The sequence below is a fragment of the Nicotiana tabacum genome, chromosome 4 (genome assembly GCF_000715075.1).
Source record: "Nicotiana tabacum cultivar K326 chromosome 4, ASM71507v2, whole genome shotgun sequence".
Classification (NCBI taxonomy): Eukaryota; Viridiplantae; Streptophyta; class Magnoliopsida; order Solanales; family Solanaceae; genus Nicotiana; species Nicotiana tabacum.
This window is the reverse complement of record NC_134083.1, coordinates 143,896,880-143,911,564: the sequence shown is the minus strand read 5'-3', so window position 1 is coordinate 143,911,564 and position 14,685 is coordinate 143,896,880. Positions and strand designations below refer to the sequence as shown.

General features: G+C 37.4%; 2 protein-coding genes across 3 annotated transcripts; both read left to right on the top strand.

Moving 5' to 3' along the window:
- Window positions 1-6,336: 6,336 nt before the first annotated feature.
- Window positions 6,337-10,287, top strand: LOC107780079 (protein NRT1/ PTR FAMILY 5.10-like). 2 transcript variants are annotated; one of them, XM_016600599.1, is made up of 4 exons: window positions 6,337-6,766; window positions 7,411-7,628; window positions 8,643-9,184; window positions 9,392-10,287. In XM_016600599.1, exons 1-4 carry the CDS (start codon window positions 6,583-6,585, stop codon window positions 10,212-10,214), a joined length of 1,767 nt encoding a protein of 588 aa, XP_016456085.1. In that variant the 5' UTR covers window positions 6,337-6,582; the 3' UTR covers window positions 10,215-10,287. The 2 variants fall into 2 exon arrangements, with proteins under 2 accessions (XP_016456085.1, XP_016456086.1); XM_016600600.2 differs by lacking the exon at window positions 7,411-7,628.
- A 1,399-nt stretch (window positions 10,288-11,686) lies between these two features.
- On the top strand, window positions 11,687-12,505 carry LOC142180160 (uncharacterized). Its single transcript, XM_075251100.1, has one exon. The coding sequence runs from the start codon at window positions 11,687-11,689 to the stop codon at window positions 12,503-12,505; it is 819 nt and encodes a 272-aa protein (XP_075107201.1).
- Window positions 12,506-14,685: the final 2,180 nt, after the last annotated feature.

The following is a 14,685-nucleotide window of genomic DNA, read 5'->3' as shown; positions in this document are numbered from 1 at the left end:
TTGACCGAGGAGCTGACTTTTTGATATCGGGGTCGGAATCCGATTTTGAAAATTGAAATAGGCCTGTTATGTCATTTATGACTTGTGTGCATAATTTGAGGTCAATCGGACTTGATTTAATAGGTTTCAGCATCGAATGTAGAAGTTAGAATTTCTTAGTTTCATTAGGTTTGAATTAAGGTGCGATTCGTCGTTTTGATGTCGTTATATGTGATTTGAGGCCTCTCGAGTAGGTCTGTAACATATTTTGGAACTTGTTGGTATGTTTGGACGGGGTCCCAAGGGGCTCGGGTGAGTTTCAGAGTAGTTTCGGATCATTTTTAGTTGCTGGTTTTTTGCCACAGAGGTATGCATCACGATTGCGTACTAACGGGCGCGATCGCTAAGAGCAATTTTGCTATTTGGAAACTATGAATCGTGATCGCGAAAGCCGTTTCGCGATAGCGTAGAGGAAAACTTCTGCTGCAATGACCTAACTTTGGAAGCTTATATCTCGCAATCTATAAGGAATTTGGAGATGATCCAAAAATAAAAGTTGTAGCTCTTTGTGTCTAGTTTTCAGAAAATTAAACTATTTGTCATTTGAAATTTTTTACAAACAGTTATGACCATTATACTAGAGGTTATCTGGAAGAGTTGAGGAGTTTGTGATTCGCGATCGCGAAAAGCAAATTTTGAGTTGGAAAATTTTGTGCTTCGCGATCGCGAAGAATAAATGCCTGGACAGAAGCTATATTTTGAGGTTTCGGCCATTTTAACATATTTGAAGCTATGGAGCTCAGATTGAAATAATTTTTGAGGCGATTTTCAGGAGATTTTCAAGGGAAACATCGGGGTAAATATTCTTAACTCAATATTGGTCAAATTGCCCGAATCCATGGTTATTTTTAACATTTAATTGGTGATTTAAGTTGGAAAATTGTGAAAACCCTTTTGGTTTAATTTGAAGAATTGAGGGTCGAGCTAAGGTCGGAATTTGGTAAAATTTGTACTCGTGGTTGAATGGACGTTCATATTTTGTAACTTTTGTCGGGTTCCAAGACATGGTCCCCACGGGTAATTTTTGAGTTAAATTTCGGATTTTTGTTCGAAAATTAGTATTTTCACATGGAATTAATTCCAATAATTTGTATTGACAAGATCAAATTAATTGTGACTAGATACGAGGCTTTCGAAGGCCAATTCGCGAGGCAAAGGCACAGCGGAGTAAAGAATTTTACGGTTTGAGGTAAGTATCTTGCCTAACCTTGAGTGGGGAAAATTACCCTAGGCATTGAGTCTTATGTGAAAATTGTGTAATTGAAAACTATGTACGCGAGGTGACGAGTACGTACTTGGTTTATATTTGCAAATTACATTGGTTAAAATTCGTAGACGCCCTTATGTATTAAATTGGAAAATTGTTAGAACATAGTAAATCCTTGTTTGTTGGATTTATTTTTATATGATAATTTGGTGTGATTGCCACCTTGATTTTTATGTGAATCCTGTGTTTTTGTTGAGTTGATATTTCCTGGAGATAATTTCATTATGGTTTATTCATTTGTAAATAATTTATTAAATAAATTTAAATGAGGCATTAATCTATTTGCCAAAAATTTGGATTAAAAAAGGTGTTGTTCCTTGATGAATTACTTTCCAGTTCATGTTATTGAAATTGGTATTGAGATATAAAGGCCGTAAATCATATTGAGGCAAAATGTTAAATTGTGAAATATTATTTTGTTGAGTTGTTCACTTCCGGATATTTTTGTTAAGATTTTATACACAATATGGTCGAGCCATGGGCTCCTTATTGTGAAAAATAATGTATTGTTGATTTCTGTGACAAGTTGTGATATTTGAGCACTTGATGTGCAATTTGTGATATATTGTAATATTTGAGCACTTGATGTGCAATTTGTGATATGTTGTAATATTTGAGCACTTGGGGTGTAATTTGTGATATGTTGTAATATTTGAACACTTGGGGTACAATTTGTGATATGTTTTGATATTTGAGCACTTGATGTACAATTTATAATATGTTGTGATATTTGAGCACTTGAGGTGCAAGTTGTGTTATGCTATGATAATCGAGCACTTGAGGTGCGAGTTGTGATATATTGTGATATTGATACGCATGCGGTGGTATAAGGTCTGGGTATTGAAACGCATGCGGTGAGATAAGGGGGGTTTGATACGCGTGGCTAGTAAGGGAACTACTAGAAGCCATGCGGTGTGATAAGGGTGGCTAAAATGTGTGATGCTATTTCGGAAAAAATGATTTTAAAAACTAAATGTGAAGGCTCCCGCGGTGATATAAGGAAAGATTAAAATTTATTTATGATTTGAGACTACGAGGCGGTACCTCGAAAGTGCCCTTTGTTGATATTTTTCTATGGCTGCACTTGCCTTTGGTTATTTTATTTTTTCGTGATATGTAAATTCTTGTGTTCTTCCGTGATGCATTATTTACTTTTATTATGTATTTTGTATTCCTTGTTGTATTGTGTCAGCTTTGGCTCTTTGTACAAGGCTCTGAGGATTTGTGTTTCTGGTTTTTACTGGTTTTCGAGGTTTGAGTTATTTTGAATAAAAGAAATTGCTATTATATTTTAATTTAATAAATTTTACATCCAAATCAGTAGCTATCGGTTGCTTCATTTTAATTGAAATGTCATTTTCTTCACCCAAACGAGTTCAAAAATAAATTAATTTCTTTGTTGATTCCTTACTTGGTTTAAAAATTATAAACTTACTTTATTAAAAATAAATTGATCATGCGGATCTTATATACATTGATATTTTGGTATGTTAGTTGTCCGTGCGGTTGTAATAGAGATATGGGCATGAGGTGCCGTGAAAAAATAAAAGTGGACTGAGATCCGTATTTTATGATTATGAAATGAGGTGTCACATAGTGACTTTTATTTGAAAGAATTATACTCGAAGGACATTTATTTGAAGGAATTATATTCGAAAAATTTTTATTTAAAAAAAAAAATTATATGTGAAAGATTTAGATTTGAAGGACTTAATTAATTGGTTGTAATTATGTTCCTTATTCGTTTGAGCAATATTTATGGTGTTCTTGTTGCCTTGTTGTTCATATCCTTGATTGATCTTTGTTGCCATCACGACTATTTATTTTCTATTATTTTTTGAATGCTATATTGCACAAGTTATTTGACTAGTAAGTATCTTGACTGTACCTCATCACTACTCCACCGAGGTTAGTCTTGATACTTACTGGGTACCGACTGTGGTGTACTCATACTGCACTTCTGCATATTTTTGTATAGAGCCAGGTATTAGAGATATCAGACTCGGGCAGAGTTAGGGTGTTGATCGCAAGGACTCAAGGTTAGAGTTGCTTGGTCATCGCAGTCCCTTGGAATCTTTCCATTATATTGTACTGTCAACTCTTATTCAAACAATATTGTATATTCGATCCTTGAGATCATTCCATGTGTTCAGTTAGAGTTCGTGACTCGGTATTACCAGTCGTGGGAGGTTGTTATAATTAGTTCCGTTGTTGGTTTCAACACTTGTATTAAATTATATGTTAAAAAAATAGCTCGAAATGTAATTGTAATCGGCTTACCTAGCCTTAGAGACTAAGTGTCATCACGACGCCTGTGGTGGGATTTTGGGTCGTAACTTCTTTCATTCATGTCATGCGGAATTTATTGATTTTGGAATTTGAGCCTTTGTATCTCTACTCTCTCACAAATGGTGAGGACACGTGCTACCGAGTCAGCTGAACAGACACCCGCGCATTCTGCTAGGGCCGCAAGAGGCCAGGGCCGAGGTAGAGGCCGAGGTGGAGGCCGAGGAAGGGCACATACCGCGGCTAGAGCACCGGTCAGGAGCAACATATCAATGGTGGCAAGCTTATGAAGGGGGTAGACTAACCGAAACACCACCACCAACTTGGGCTCAATTTTCAGAGATGTTTTTGAAAGAGATTGTTCCCCAGACTCTCTGGGATGCGTGGCGCACAGAGTTTGAATGATTGCGTCAGGGCACCATGACGGTGTCAGAATATTCTATCAGGTTCAGTGAGTTAGCCCTTCATGCACCTATCTTGGTTCATACAGTTAGAGAGTGAGTCCGCAGATTCATTGAAGGGCTAGATTATGATTTTAAAATATGTATGGATCGAGAGTTGTAGACTGACATTCCATTTCAGCAAGTAGTAGAGATTGCCAGAATGTCAGAACGTGTTCGAAGTGAGGAAAATGAGCCTAAGGAAACCAAAAGGTCTCGGAACTCTGGAGGATTCAGTGGATTCTACTCTGTAGCTATGACTCATCATGGCGGAGGCCCGGGCAGTCAGTCAGCCCAGTCCGCAATTCAGAATACTCGTAGTGCTCCAGATAATACTTTTAGTGCACCACCGGCACAGGGTTCTTAAAGTGGTTATTCCAGTTATCCGGCACATACTCAGTATGAGCAGTCGCAGAGGGGTTATTATGAGTGTGGTGATACTAGGCACATCATGAGAAACTGTCCCAGACTTGGGAGGGGTGAATTTCATCAGAACACTCAGGCTACAAGTTTTATTTCAGTTAATACTCCACGTGCACAACCAGTTAGGAGTGTAGGACAGGCGGGTAGAGGGCGCCGAATAGGGGGAGGCCCGACCTGTTAATATAATTGATATGACTTAGCTAAGGCCAGTACACCAGATGGTGTCGTTACAGGAATGATTTAATTTATAATAAAAGGAGCAGCGACGATGGCAGAAAATTCAACAAGGGTATTCAAACCTCTACCAGTAGGCTATGCAAGGGTGTTAAAAGTCTATTTTTAATCAATAACAAGTAATATTTTATCTTATACGTAGTATAATATTGGTGAAACGTAGCTTCGCCCCTGAAAAGGAGCACTATTCTTATTTTGATTCAATTCTGATTATCGAGGTGAGACCTCCTATCGTGCTCCATATAGGGCGAGTTTGTGATTTGTACACCACTCACGTGCTTATCCCTGTTGGAAGATTTGACGGTGTTAGCCCGTGTCTATCATGTTGTTTTGCACACTATTGAGGGCTATGAGTCCAAAAGTGACTTTCTGTTACTCAATATAATGGGTTTTGATGTAATTTCGGGATAATTGATTACAATTTTATGAATTATATGTCCTACCGGTACGGGGATTCATTATGTGTTGTGAAATTATTTCACGGAATTTATCCCGAAAATAAAGGTTCGAAATGTAATTGTAATCGGCTTACCTATTCTTAGAGACTAAGTGCCATCACGCCGCATGTGGTGTGATTTTGGGTCGTGACAATAACCACACACTCACCCACCTAAACTATCACCACCAACCACCCAATCACCATAAACCATAGACGGCACCACCCACAATCATAAACTACCACCACCCACCATCACCTTACTCAATCACAACCACAACAACTATCACTACCCACTATTATTAACTATTACTACCCATCGCCACCATCCTCAACCATAATCAGAGGCGGAGTCAGGATTTGAAGTTTATTGGTTCTGAATTTTTTTTGGGACCCATAGCTCGTCTTTGTTACTGGGTTCGCAATTAAATATTTATACATATTTAATAAATTTCTTAATAAAAATACAGTGTCTAAGCAAAAGTGACTGGGTTCGGCCGAACCCGCACCTAGTAGTCTCACTCACAGCCACCATCATAATCGCTACCACTACTATCACCACTAGCTACTACCAGAACCACCACCATCAACCAAAATCGCCACCAACCACTGCCTCTAGTCGCATTCAAAAGCACCACCATTAGCCATCATCATCACTAACTACCATATTTTAAAAAATATATATTTTATTGATAGAATATTAGATATATATGATAGAATATTAGATTAATTAGTATTTTATTTGAATTTATATTTATTAATTTTTATATAAAGATAAATTCTATATATTCAGATGTTTAATAAACAAATAGCCTTAATTATTTAATACACATCTTAATATATTCATATGTGTATTCAGATTCAGATGTCTTAATCTTAATACACATTTTGATATTCAAATATGTATTCTGATTGAGATATCTTAATTTTAAATAAATAAATAAGGCCTAATAGTCTGTTTGGCCAAGCTTATTTTTTAGTCAAAAGTATTTTTTTGGGACAAAAATAGCTTCTCTCTAAAAATATTTTTTTGAAAAGCGCTTTCGAGAAAAATACAGTTAAAAATATTTTTTAAAAGTTTGGTCAAACACTAATTGTTACTTAAATATTTTTCAAATTAATTAGCCAAACACAAATTTTTGGAAAAGAGTTTTTGACAAAAGTAGCTTTCTATAAGACTGCTTGTGAGTTCAACGGCAACTTACAAACTTTAAATTGTGGCACACCTCTCATCTCCATTTCCATCTCCGCCAAGCCACTTGCCAAAGGTAGGAAGTGTTCTCACACAGCTGCGATGTGTTATAAAACTAAAATTTCTCTGCTTCGACGTGCGAGTGACGCCACTAACAAGTGACAACATATACGTATATATTTAGCAAACGCCGTCAACATAGCTTTGTCAACTATTCAATTGTATGCGTGCAGTTCGAGCAGCCTAGCTTCTTCTGCTACAGAAAATGGATATTTCCTCATCACCACCAATTGTAGGAGGAGGAGAAGAAGAAGAAGAAGCTATGCTATTGCTGGAGACTGAAACTCCAACTCATTCTAACGATGTCGTTCCAGATTCCGTTGACTTCTACGGCCGTCCGGTCCTCCGATCAAATTCCGGTCGATGGCGATCCGCTTCTCTCATCATATGTAAATCACATCAATTGATATGCTTTTTCGTTTTTTAGTATTCCGTTATTCATTTCATTTGACATGACCCTGCGTACACATAGTTACTAATATTTTGTGCACTACTTCTTTCGCTACAAATATTTCTGATTAGATTTTTAAAAATTATTAGTTCAATTCTTCTTATAAAAAGAAAAAAAGTGGAATTCACTGTGTTAGTGAAGTCAGCAATTTGTCCTAGTTAGCTGAAACCATGAGCAAAATCTGGATATAGCCTAACTGGAAAAGTTACTTAGATTGGCTGTTTGATATTGACAGCACCAAGTGTATTGATTTGGTGTTTTTTCTTAGGTTTAATTACACTAAACACCTCTATAATATGACTCAGCTTTAGATACCCCTTTTATTTTAGAATTAAAATATTTACACACCCTCTACACTATGAAAATCCTTTAATCTGCGTGTTCTAGATTTCTGCTGTCTCCAATTTGAATTTAGCACTAATTATTCTGAAAAAATGAATTCAAACTTAGTGCACGTCGCAAGATGTAGACAAGTCTGAAACATTTGTTAGTTTTGATCTTCATAATATGAAGTTATGAACTCCATCTTTCATGTTAGGCAGAGAGAGTGCTAGTTACTATTACTATATTGTTATATGGCAGGCGTGGAAATAGCGGAGAGGTTTGCATATTATGGAATAAATTCTAACCTAATTAATTACCTGACTGGGCCACTGGGTCAGTCCACTGCGGCAGCTGCCGAGAATGTGAATGCGTGGTCCGGAACAGCGTCGCTCACTCCCCTTTTGGGTGCTTTGGTGGCTGACTCCTTCCTCGGTCGTTATCGCACAATTGTGTTTGCTTCTCTGTTTTACATTCTGGTAAGTGTTAATCTCTTATTTTTCAAAGTTCTTGGCGTTAGGCACTGAGAAATGGTCCACAAGACCTCAAATCAATATACTTGTATAGGTACTCGGGGTTACTAAAGAAGGTAATATCATTGAGGGATATTGTTCTCTGTAGTCCTTCAATTGATTGCTATGGATTCAATGCTCAATGCTCTAATAACCTTTATCCTATTCTGTTCAAAGTTTTGGTCTTTTGAATTTGAAATGGTGTTGAAAAGCATGATGTGAGTTCACGATATGAGAATTTTGTAGATCGGACATGGATCGTACAAAACTGCCTAAGATCAAGAATTCTCATTGCCTATTTGAATGTTCTTTGAGTTTCCAGCTTGTACCTAATAGAATACAATAGATTGTACCTTACAGAATTATGAACCTTACTCTATCATTGGAATATGCCCCATTCATATAGCCCATCTTTTGGATTTTTTTCTGTTTATATTTTTCTATGATTTAAATTTCTAAACCTCGATTTAACATGTCGTAAGATTTTGAACTGTTTTTGTGGAGGAAAAGCTAGTTTAGGAGCAATACTACCCCCTTTAGCATAGGTGGATTTAGGACCCACCAGCCGCTTCCTCAAGGTTTTCTAAAGTTGAAATTTTAACCTTCAAATGTGTAGGACTTATAGTTGTCTCAAGGGCATGGGTCTAGTAGTAAAAGTGCAACACGTGTTGTGTAGGTTAGGGGCACATCATGGGTTTGAACCGTGGCACAGACAAAAGCTTGGTATTTATGTAGAAAAGGATAGAGGACCGAGCCCATTATCCACGAGTTTCGAATCATGCGCCACTAGCCCTCGGGGATTTCTTGGTTATCAAAAAATATTTAAGAACTTAGTAATACTTTTTCATATATATTATGTTGGATAAGGTTGAGAGTTTGTAAGGTTTGCCTACTAGAATGTCTTTTGAATTCAGTTAGACAAATATTCCATCTAGAAATGGCAGTCACTTCTACTTGTGCTTTTGATTCGCATGATAACAGGGACTCGGACTATTGACGCTTTCGGCTGTCTTCCCCTTCTTCAGCTCTTCTAACTGCCAAACTACTGATAATGCTGATGCATGTTCTCCTCCTCGACTCCAAGTTGTATTATTCTTTTTCTCTTTGTATCTGGTCGCAGTAGCTCAGGGAGGACACAAGCCTTGTGTTCAGGCTTTTGGGGCTGACCAATTTGATCCACTAGATCCCATAGAATGCAAAGCCAGAAGCTCATTTTTCAACTGGTGGTACTTTGGCATGTGTGGAGGTAATATTGTGACCATCTCGGTTCTGAACTACATTCAGGACAACTTTAATTGGGGTCTTGGGTTTGGCATTCCTTGTGTTGTCATGTGCCTTGCACTTGTCATTTTTTGGTTTGGTACATTAACTTATCGGTTTAGCAGCAGATGTGATAAAATAAGCCCATTTGTGAGAATTGGCATGGTTTTCAACAAAGCAGTGAGAAATTGGCTTGCGACATCTGTAGTGACATCAATAGAAGAAACAAGAGTGCAGTGTCATCAAGATTCCCAGGAAAACAGGTAACCGTTCTCAGTTATAAAATTTTATTGATGTCTTATTGAATAGTCAGATAAGTGGTTAGTTTTATCCAAAAAAGCAAATGGTGTGATATAAATGCTGTTCTTTCTATCTTAACCAGAATATTAGACTATCTTCTGCTGTAAATATAAGACTTGGAAACAGAATTATACTGCATAATACTTCACAGAATGTTAGTCTGTTTATAGGTTTCTGAACAAAGCTTTGCTTGCACCTGATGATCATTCGGCTGAAGATGGCCAAATTTCCAAAATCAATGATGTTGAAGCAGCAAAGGGACTTCTCAGGCTGGTTCCTATATGGGCGTCGTGTTTGATATATGCGATCGTATTTGCTCAAGCATTCACCTTATTTACAAAGCAAGCAGTCACAATGGACAGATCAATTACGCCATCTTTCAGGATACCATCTGCTGCCCTTCAGTCCTTTATCAATGTTTCTATTGTCATTTTCATTCCAATCTACGAGCAGATCCTAGTACCTATTGCGAGAACGATTACTGGAACTCCATCTGGTATTACAAAACTCCAAAGAGTCGGAACTGGGATCTTTTTGTCTGTTCTTACTATGGCAATTGCAGCACTGGTGGAGAAGAAGCGCCTCGAAATTGCACGAGAATATGGATCGGCTGATGTACCAAATGCAACAGTTCCAATGACTATCTGGTGGTTAGTTCCGCAGTATCTTTTAATTGGAATTTCTGATGCATTCACTATGGTTGGTCTTCAAGAATTCTTCTATGATCAAGTGCCTAGAGAATTCAGAAGCATAGGTCTCTCTCTTTACCTTAGTATCTTTGGTGTGGGGAGCTTTCTAAGTAGCTTCCTCATCTTTGTCGTTGAGAAAACAACAGGTGGTAAAGGCGAAGATGGTTGGATTTCAGACAACTTGAACAAAGGACATCTAGATTACTTTTATTGGCTACTTTGTGGAGTAAGTGCTCTTGGATTTATGACATATTTGTATTTTACACGGCGTTATGTTTACGCTCATTGTGGAAAGGTCATCTGAAATTGTTTAAACTGAGGTTTTTATGTTCTTTGAATTTACCAATGAAAAGATAAAACACAAGTCTTGACAAGCATATAATGCCTCATGAACAAGTGGAAACATGACCAATTTGTTCATCACAGATTCCCTTAACAATTAACAGAGTATTGGTTGCGCTCATCACAGATTTCCATATGGAGTACGTGTTCGGGATAAGCATTTTTTTATTGGTATAACCATTTGGTCTCCATAATTCATTGGCCCGACTAATCCAAATTCTCGCGGATGAACGACAAAAAAAGGACACTTTGGTGCCACTATTGGTTTTTTTACCCACTTGCCCCATGAGCAACACTTCAAGTTTAACAAGTGTTGCCTCTTGCTTGCCCCATAGACAACACATTTGACTTTGTACATTAAAGGTTCAACCAGCGGGTCAAAAAGTCAAGAGTGACTATTTTCAACATCATTAGGTGTAATTTCCTGAACTCGCGCTGCGTAGGCCAATTTAAAGGGGAAGCACTACCTACCAAGAGTTTCTCTTTCCTATCGCTACATAAGCAAATTTTGTTATCATAATCATCCACTTTATATACCAAGCATGGTTGGTCTGCAGGAATTCTTAAATATGAAGAGAACTGAATAGTTTGTCGTAACAATAATAAGACAAGTTTTATATGAAATGCTTCTAGCAGCTTGGATAGAAGAGGAAGCAAAAGTATGTAGCAATTTTGAAAATACTTATTGGTGCATGTGGAATCATGTGATCTTTTATCTTCATTCTTTTACCCCCTTTAAAAACCAAAAAACTTCAACTACAATTGATAAATGTAACAAGGTCAGATCCAGATAAGCCAGGTTCTTGTAAAACCTTAATTTTGGGTTTAAGGTTTTTATCAATGTGAGAAAATAAATATGTTGGACAGCACAGGCCCAATAAACGACTGGCCCAATTATAGCTGAAGCAGCCTCTTTGTACATGTTATACTCTTTTATGTAATAGACACATTTTGTAGTAGCTAGCCACATTTTGCATTTACTTGATAGCCACTTCCACTTGTATATAAACAAATAGATGATTCTCGAATAAAACAAGTGAGACATTTTCATTTCAATAGATCAGATATTTTCTCTCTCTTCGTCTCTCTTCTCCTTCTCTGATAATGGAGTTTGTACAATAATCGAGCTCTCTTGTCCGAGTCGAGCGATGTTACCCTCGACCTTAGTTTTACAAGTTTCGGTTTCACATACAAACCCTAATAATCCAAAATTTGGGGTTTTACGGATATTGTGGCCGATTACTTCAAAGATGAAGCTTTAATGATGTTGTCCATGGAGTTTTGACTGAATTTTAAAGCCTTGACAGTTTTCCACCATTTCAGAGGAAGAGCGGTATCATCTACTCTCACTCCTATCCGTTACTGTATATATGTGATCCTGCTTTGAAGTTTTCTTAGAAATATCATTTGATTTTAGAAATACCAGGTGTTATCATGACCATAGATGCTGAAACTACGTCTTCGTCCGTCTCCTCTGAAGGTTTTGCTACTTTTAGTCTAGATCCTTCTCACCCTTTCTATGTTCATCCGTCGGATAGTCCTGATACTCATTTAGTTTCTCCTCCGTTTGATGGTACTGATTTTGTCGCGTGGAGGAAAAGTATGCTTGTTTCTCTGTCTGCCAAAAATAAACTGGGCCTGATTAATGGTCGGCATGATAAACCTTCAGTAGATTCTCTCTATTATCCCTTTTGGAAAATATGCAATAACATGGTGATCGCTTGGATCACTAATTCTTTTTCTAGGGAGATTTCTACCAGTGTATTGGGGTACGACACTGATAGGAAAATCTGGTTAGATATAAATGAAAGATTTGGACAGTCTTATGGGTCCAAATTCATTCAGATTCAGAGGAAAATTGACACTATCTCTCAAGGGACTTCAGATATTGCATCATACTTTACTAGGTTGCGAAATCTTTGGGATGAAATGAGTACTGCATATGTATGTCCTGTTTGTTCTTGTGGTGCATTACCCAAGTTCATTGAAGAACTCAAGCTCTTTTGCTTCTTAGCTGGCCTTAATGAATTTTACTCTATAGTTAAGAGTAACATTCTTTTGATGACTCCACTCCCTACTGTTAGTAGAGCTTATTCTATGCTACAACATGATGAGAAACAAAGGGAATCTTCTCACACACCAGGCTCTCCAACGAGTCAGTTTCTTTCTCTGCATCTTCTACACCTTCTGGTAATCAGAAAACTTTTAATCAAAGGGATTAGTTTGAGTCAAGAAAGCCTGGGCAAGGTGTGAAAATATCATGCAAATATTATAAAAAACCAGGGCACACCATTGAGAAGTGCTACAAGCTGCATGGATTCCCTCTTGATTTCAAATTCACACGGTCTAAAAGGTTTGCCTCATGTGTTTATGCTGGCACTTCATCTATTGAGTCTTCAGTTCAAGCTCCTCTTTCCCAACCTGTGACTTCATCAACTTATGGTTTAAGCCAGGATCAATATCAACATCTTGTCTCTCTTCTACAATAAGCAAATATTTCTCCTGGTACCAATGACAATGGTTCTTCTGGAGAAACTTTTGGCTATGCTCACTTTGCAGGTTTGTTGAAAAGTTCTATGGTTAATTCTATTGATTTTCATGTTTGTGCATCTTCTCAGTTAAGTGATGATACTTGGATTTTAGATTCTGGGGCTACTAACTACATGACACCTCATAAACAGTTTCTTCACAATTTAAAACCATTACCTAAGCCATTCTTAATCACTCTTCCTAATGGTTATAAAGTCAAAGTTGTCTCAACTGGATCTTTACACCTTAGGGCTGACATAATGTTACATAATGTCCTTCTTGTGCCTTCTTTTCAATTTAACTTGATCTCAGTATATCAACTTCTTCTTTAACTTAATTGTCTTGCAATACTCACCATTTCTAATTGCTACTTATAAGGCCCTTCTCTGAAGTGGCCACTGGAAATTGGTAAAGTTACTAATGGTCTGTATTTTCTCCACCTTGATGATACTGCTCCATCATCTATGTCAGTCCCATTTGCTGTTTACAATGTTTCTGATTTTACTGCATCTTCTTGCCCTATTTTTTCTAATCAGTCTTGTAATGTTTCTACTTCTGCACTTAATCCTGTAACTCCTTTTCCCTTTGCTCCCCATTGTAATTCAATTTCTAGTATCAATAAAACTGATCTATTTTGGCACCAAAGACTAGGCCACATACCTTTTGCTAGAATGAAATCTATTCCATTTGTTTCTAGCAAGGTTTCTTCTAAACAATCTTTTATTTGCTCTATTTGTCCTATGGCTAGGCAACAAAGATTACCATTTACTGATAGCTCCATCTTTTGATATCTGCTCCTTTCCAGTTAGTACACATTGACATTTGGGGACCCTACAACACTAATACCTTTGATGGTTTCAGATATTTCTTGACTTTAGTAGATGATTTTACAAGAATCACCTGGACCTATCTACTTTCATGCAAGGGTAATGCTTTATCTATTATTAAAGCTTTTATTTCTATGGTAATCACACAATTCCACACTTCAGTTCAAAGTTTTAGATCTGATAATGCTTTTGAGCTTGGTACTAGTTCTGAGGCCAAATCCTTTTTCTCTTCCCAAGGTATTTTGCACCATACCACCATTCCACACACCCCACAACAAAATGGGGTTGTAGAGAGAAAACATAAGCACTTACTGAAAACATCTTGTTTCAATCTAACTTACCTTCCAAATATTGGGGTGATTGTGTCTTAACTGCTACCTATCTTGTCAATAGATTCCCTTCTACTGTTTTGAATAACATCTCACCTTATTAAAAACTTCATGGTCACCCTCCTTCCCATGATCATCTCAAGTCCTTTGGTTGCTTATATTTTGCCACCTCACCTAAGTTTGGGAGGGATAAATTCCAATCTAGGGCCATTTCTTGCATCTTTCTTGGTTATCCTTGTGGAAAGAAAGGATACAAACTGTTGAATTTATACACTCATTCCATTTTCTACTTTAGGGATGTTGTATTTCATGAGTTTGTCTTTCCTTATGCTTCCCCTTCTTCTCCTATTTTCACAGCTCCATCTCCTCATTTTGTTGACACTCCTTCTTACACCTCTTCTGCTCCATTAGTCTCCACTTCCTCATCTTCTCCAATTTCTGCCCATGTATCTACTCCTCTTCCTGATCTTTCCTCTTCTGTTGCACCTTGTGCTCCTCCACCTCTTAGGAAGTCCCTTAGGGTGAGTAATCCTCCTCCCTATCTTTCTGATTATTCCTGTTCTAATGTTCAGTCTTCTTCCCCTCCTAACTCTAAGCTATCCACTGCTGAACTACACTTGTATGAGCCTCACTTTTACCAACAGGATGCTTCCCATCGTGCTTGGCAAGAGGCAATGCTAAAGGAATTTGAAGCTCTTGAGGCTAATCACACTTGGGACATAGTCTCTCTTCCTCCCAACAAGAAGCC

Excerpts from the sequence above, each read along its gene's own strand:
- LOC107780079 (XM_016600599.1), top strand. The coding sequence starts at position 6,583 with ATGGATATTTCCTCATCACCACCAATTGTAGGAGGAGGAGAAGAAGAA. Across the intron at positions 6,767-7,410 it reads ATCCGCTTCTCTCATCATAT|GCGTGGAAATAGCGGAGAGG; the intron begins GTAAATCACATC and ends GTTATATGGCAG. Across the intron at positions 9,185-9,391 it reads CAAGATTCCCAGGAAAACAG|GTTTCTGAACAAAGCTTTGC; the intron begins GTAACCGTTCTC and ends GTCTGTTTATAG.
- LOC142180160 (XM_075251100.1), top strand. The coding sequence starts at position 11,687 with ATGACCATAGATGCTGAAACTACGTCTTCGTCCGTCTCCTCTGAAGGT.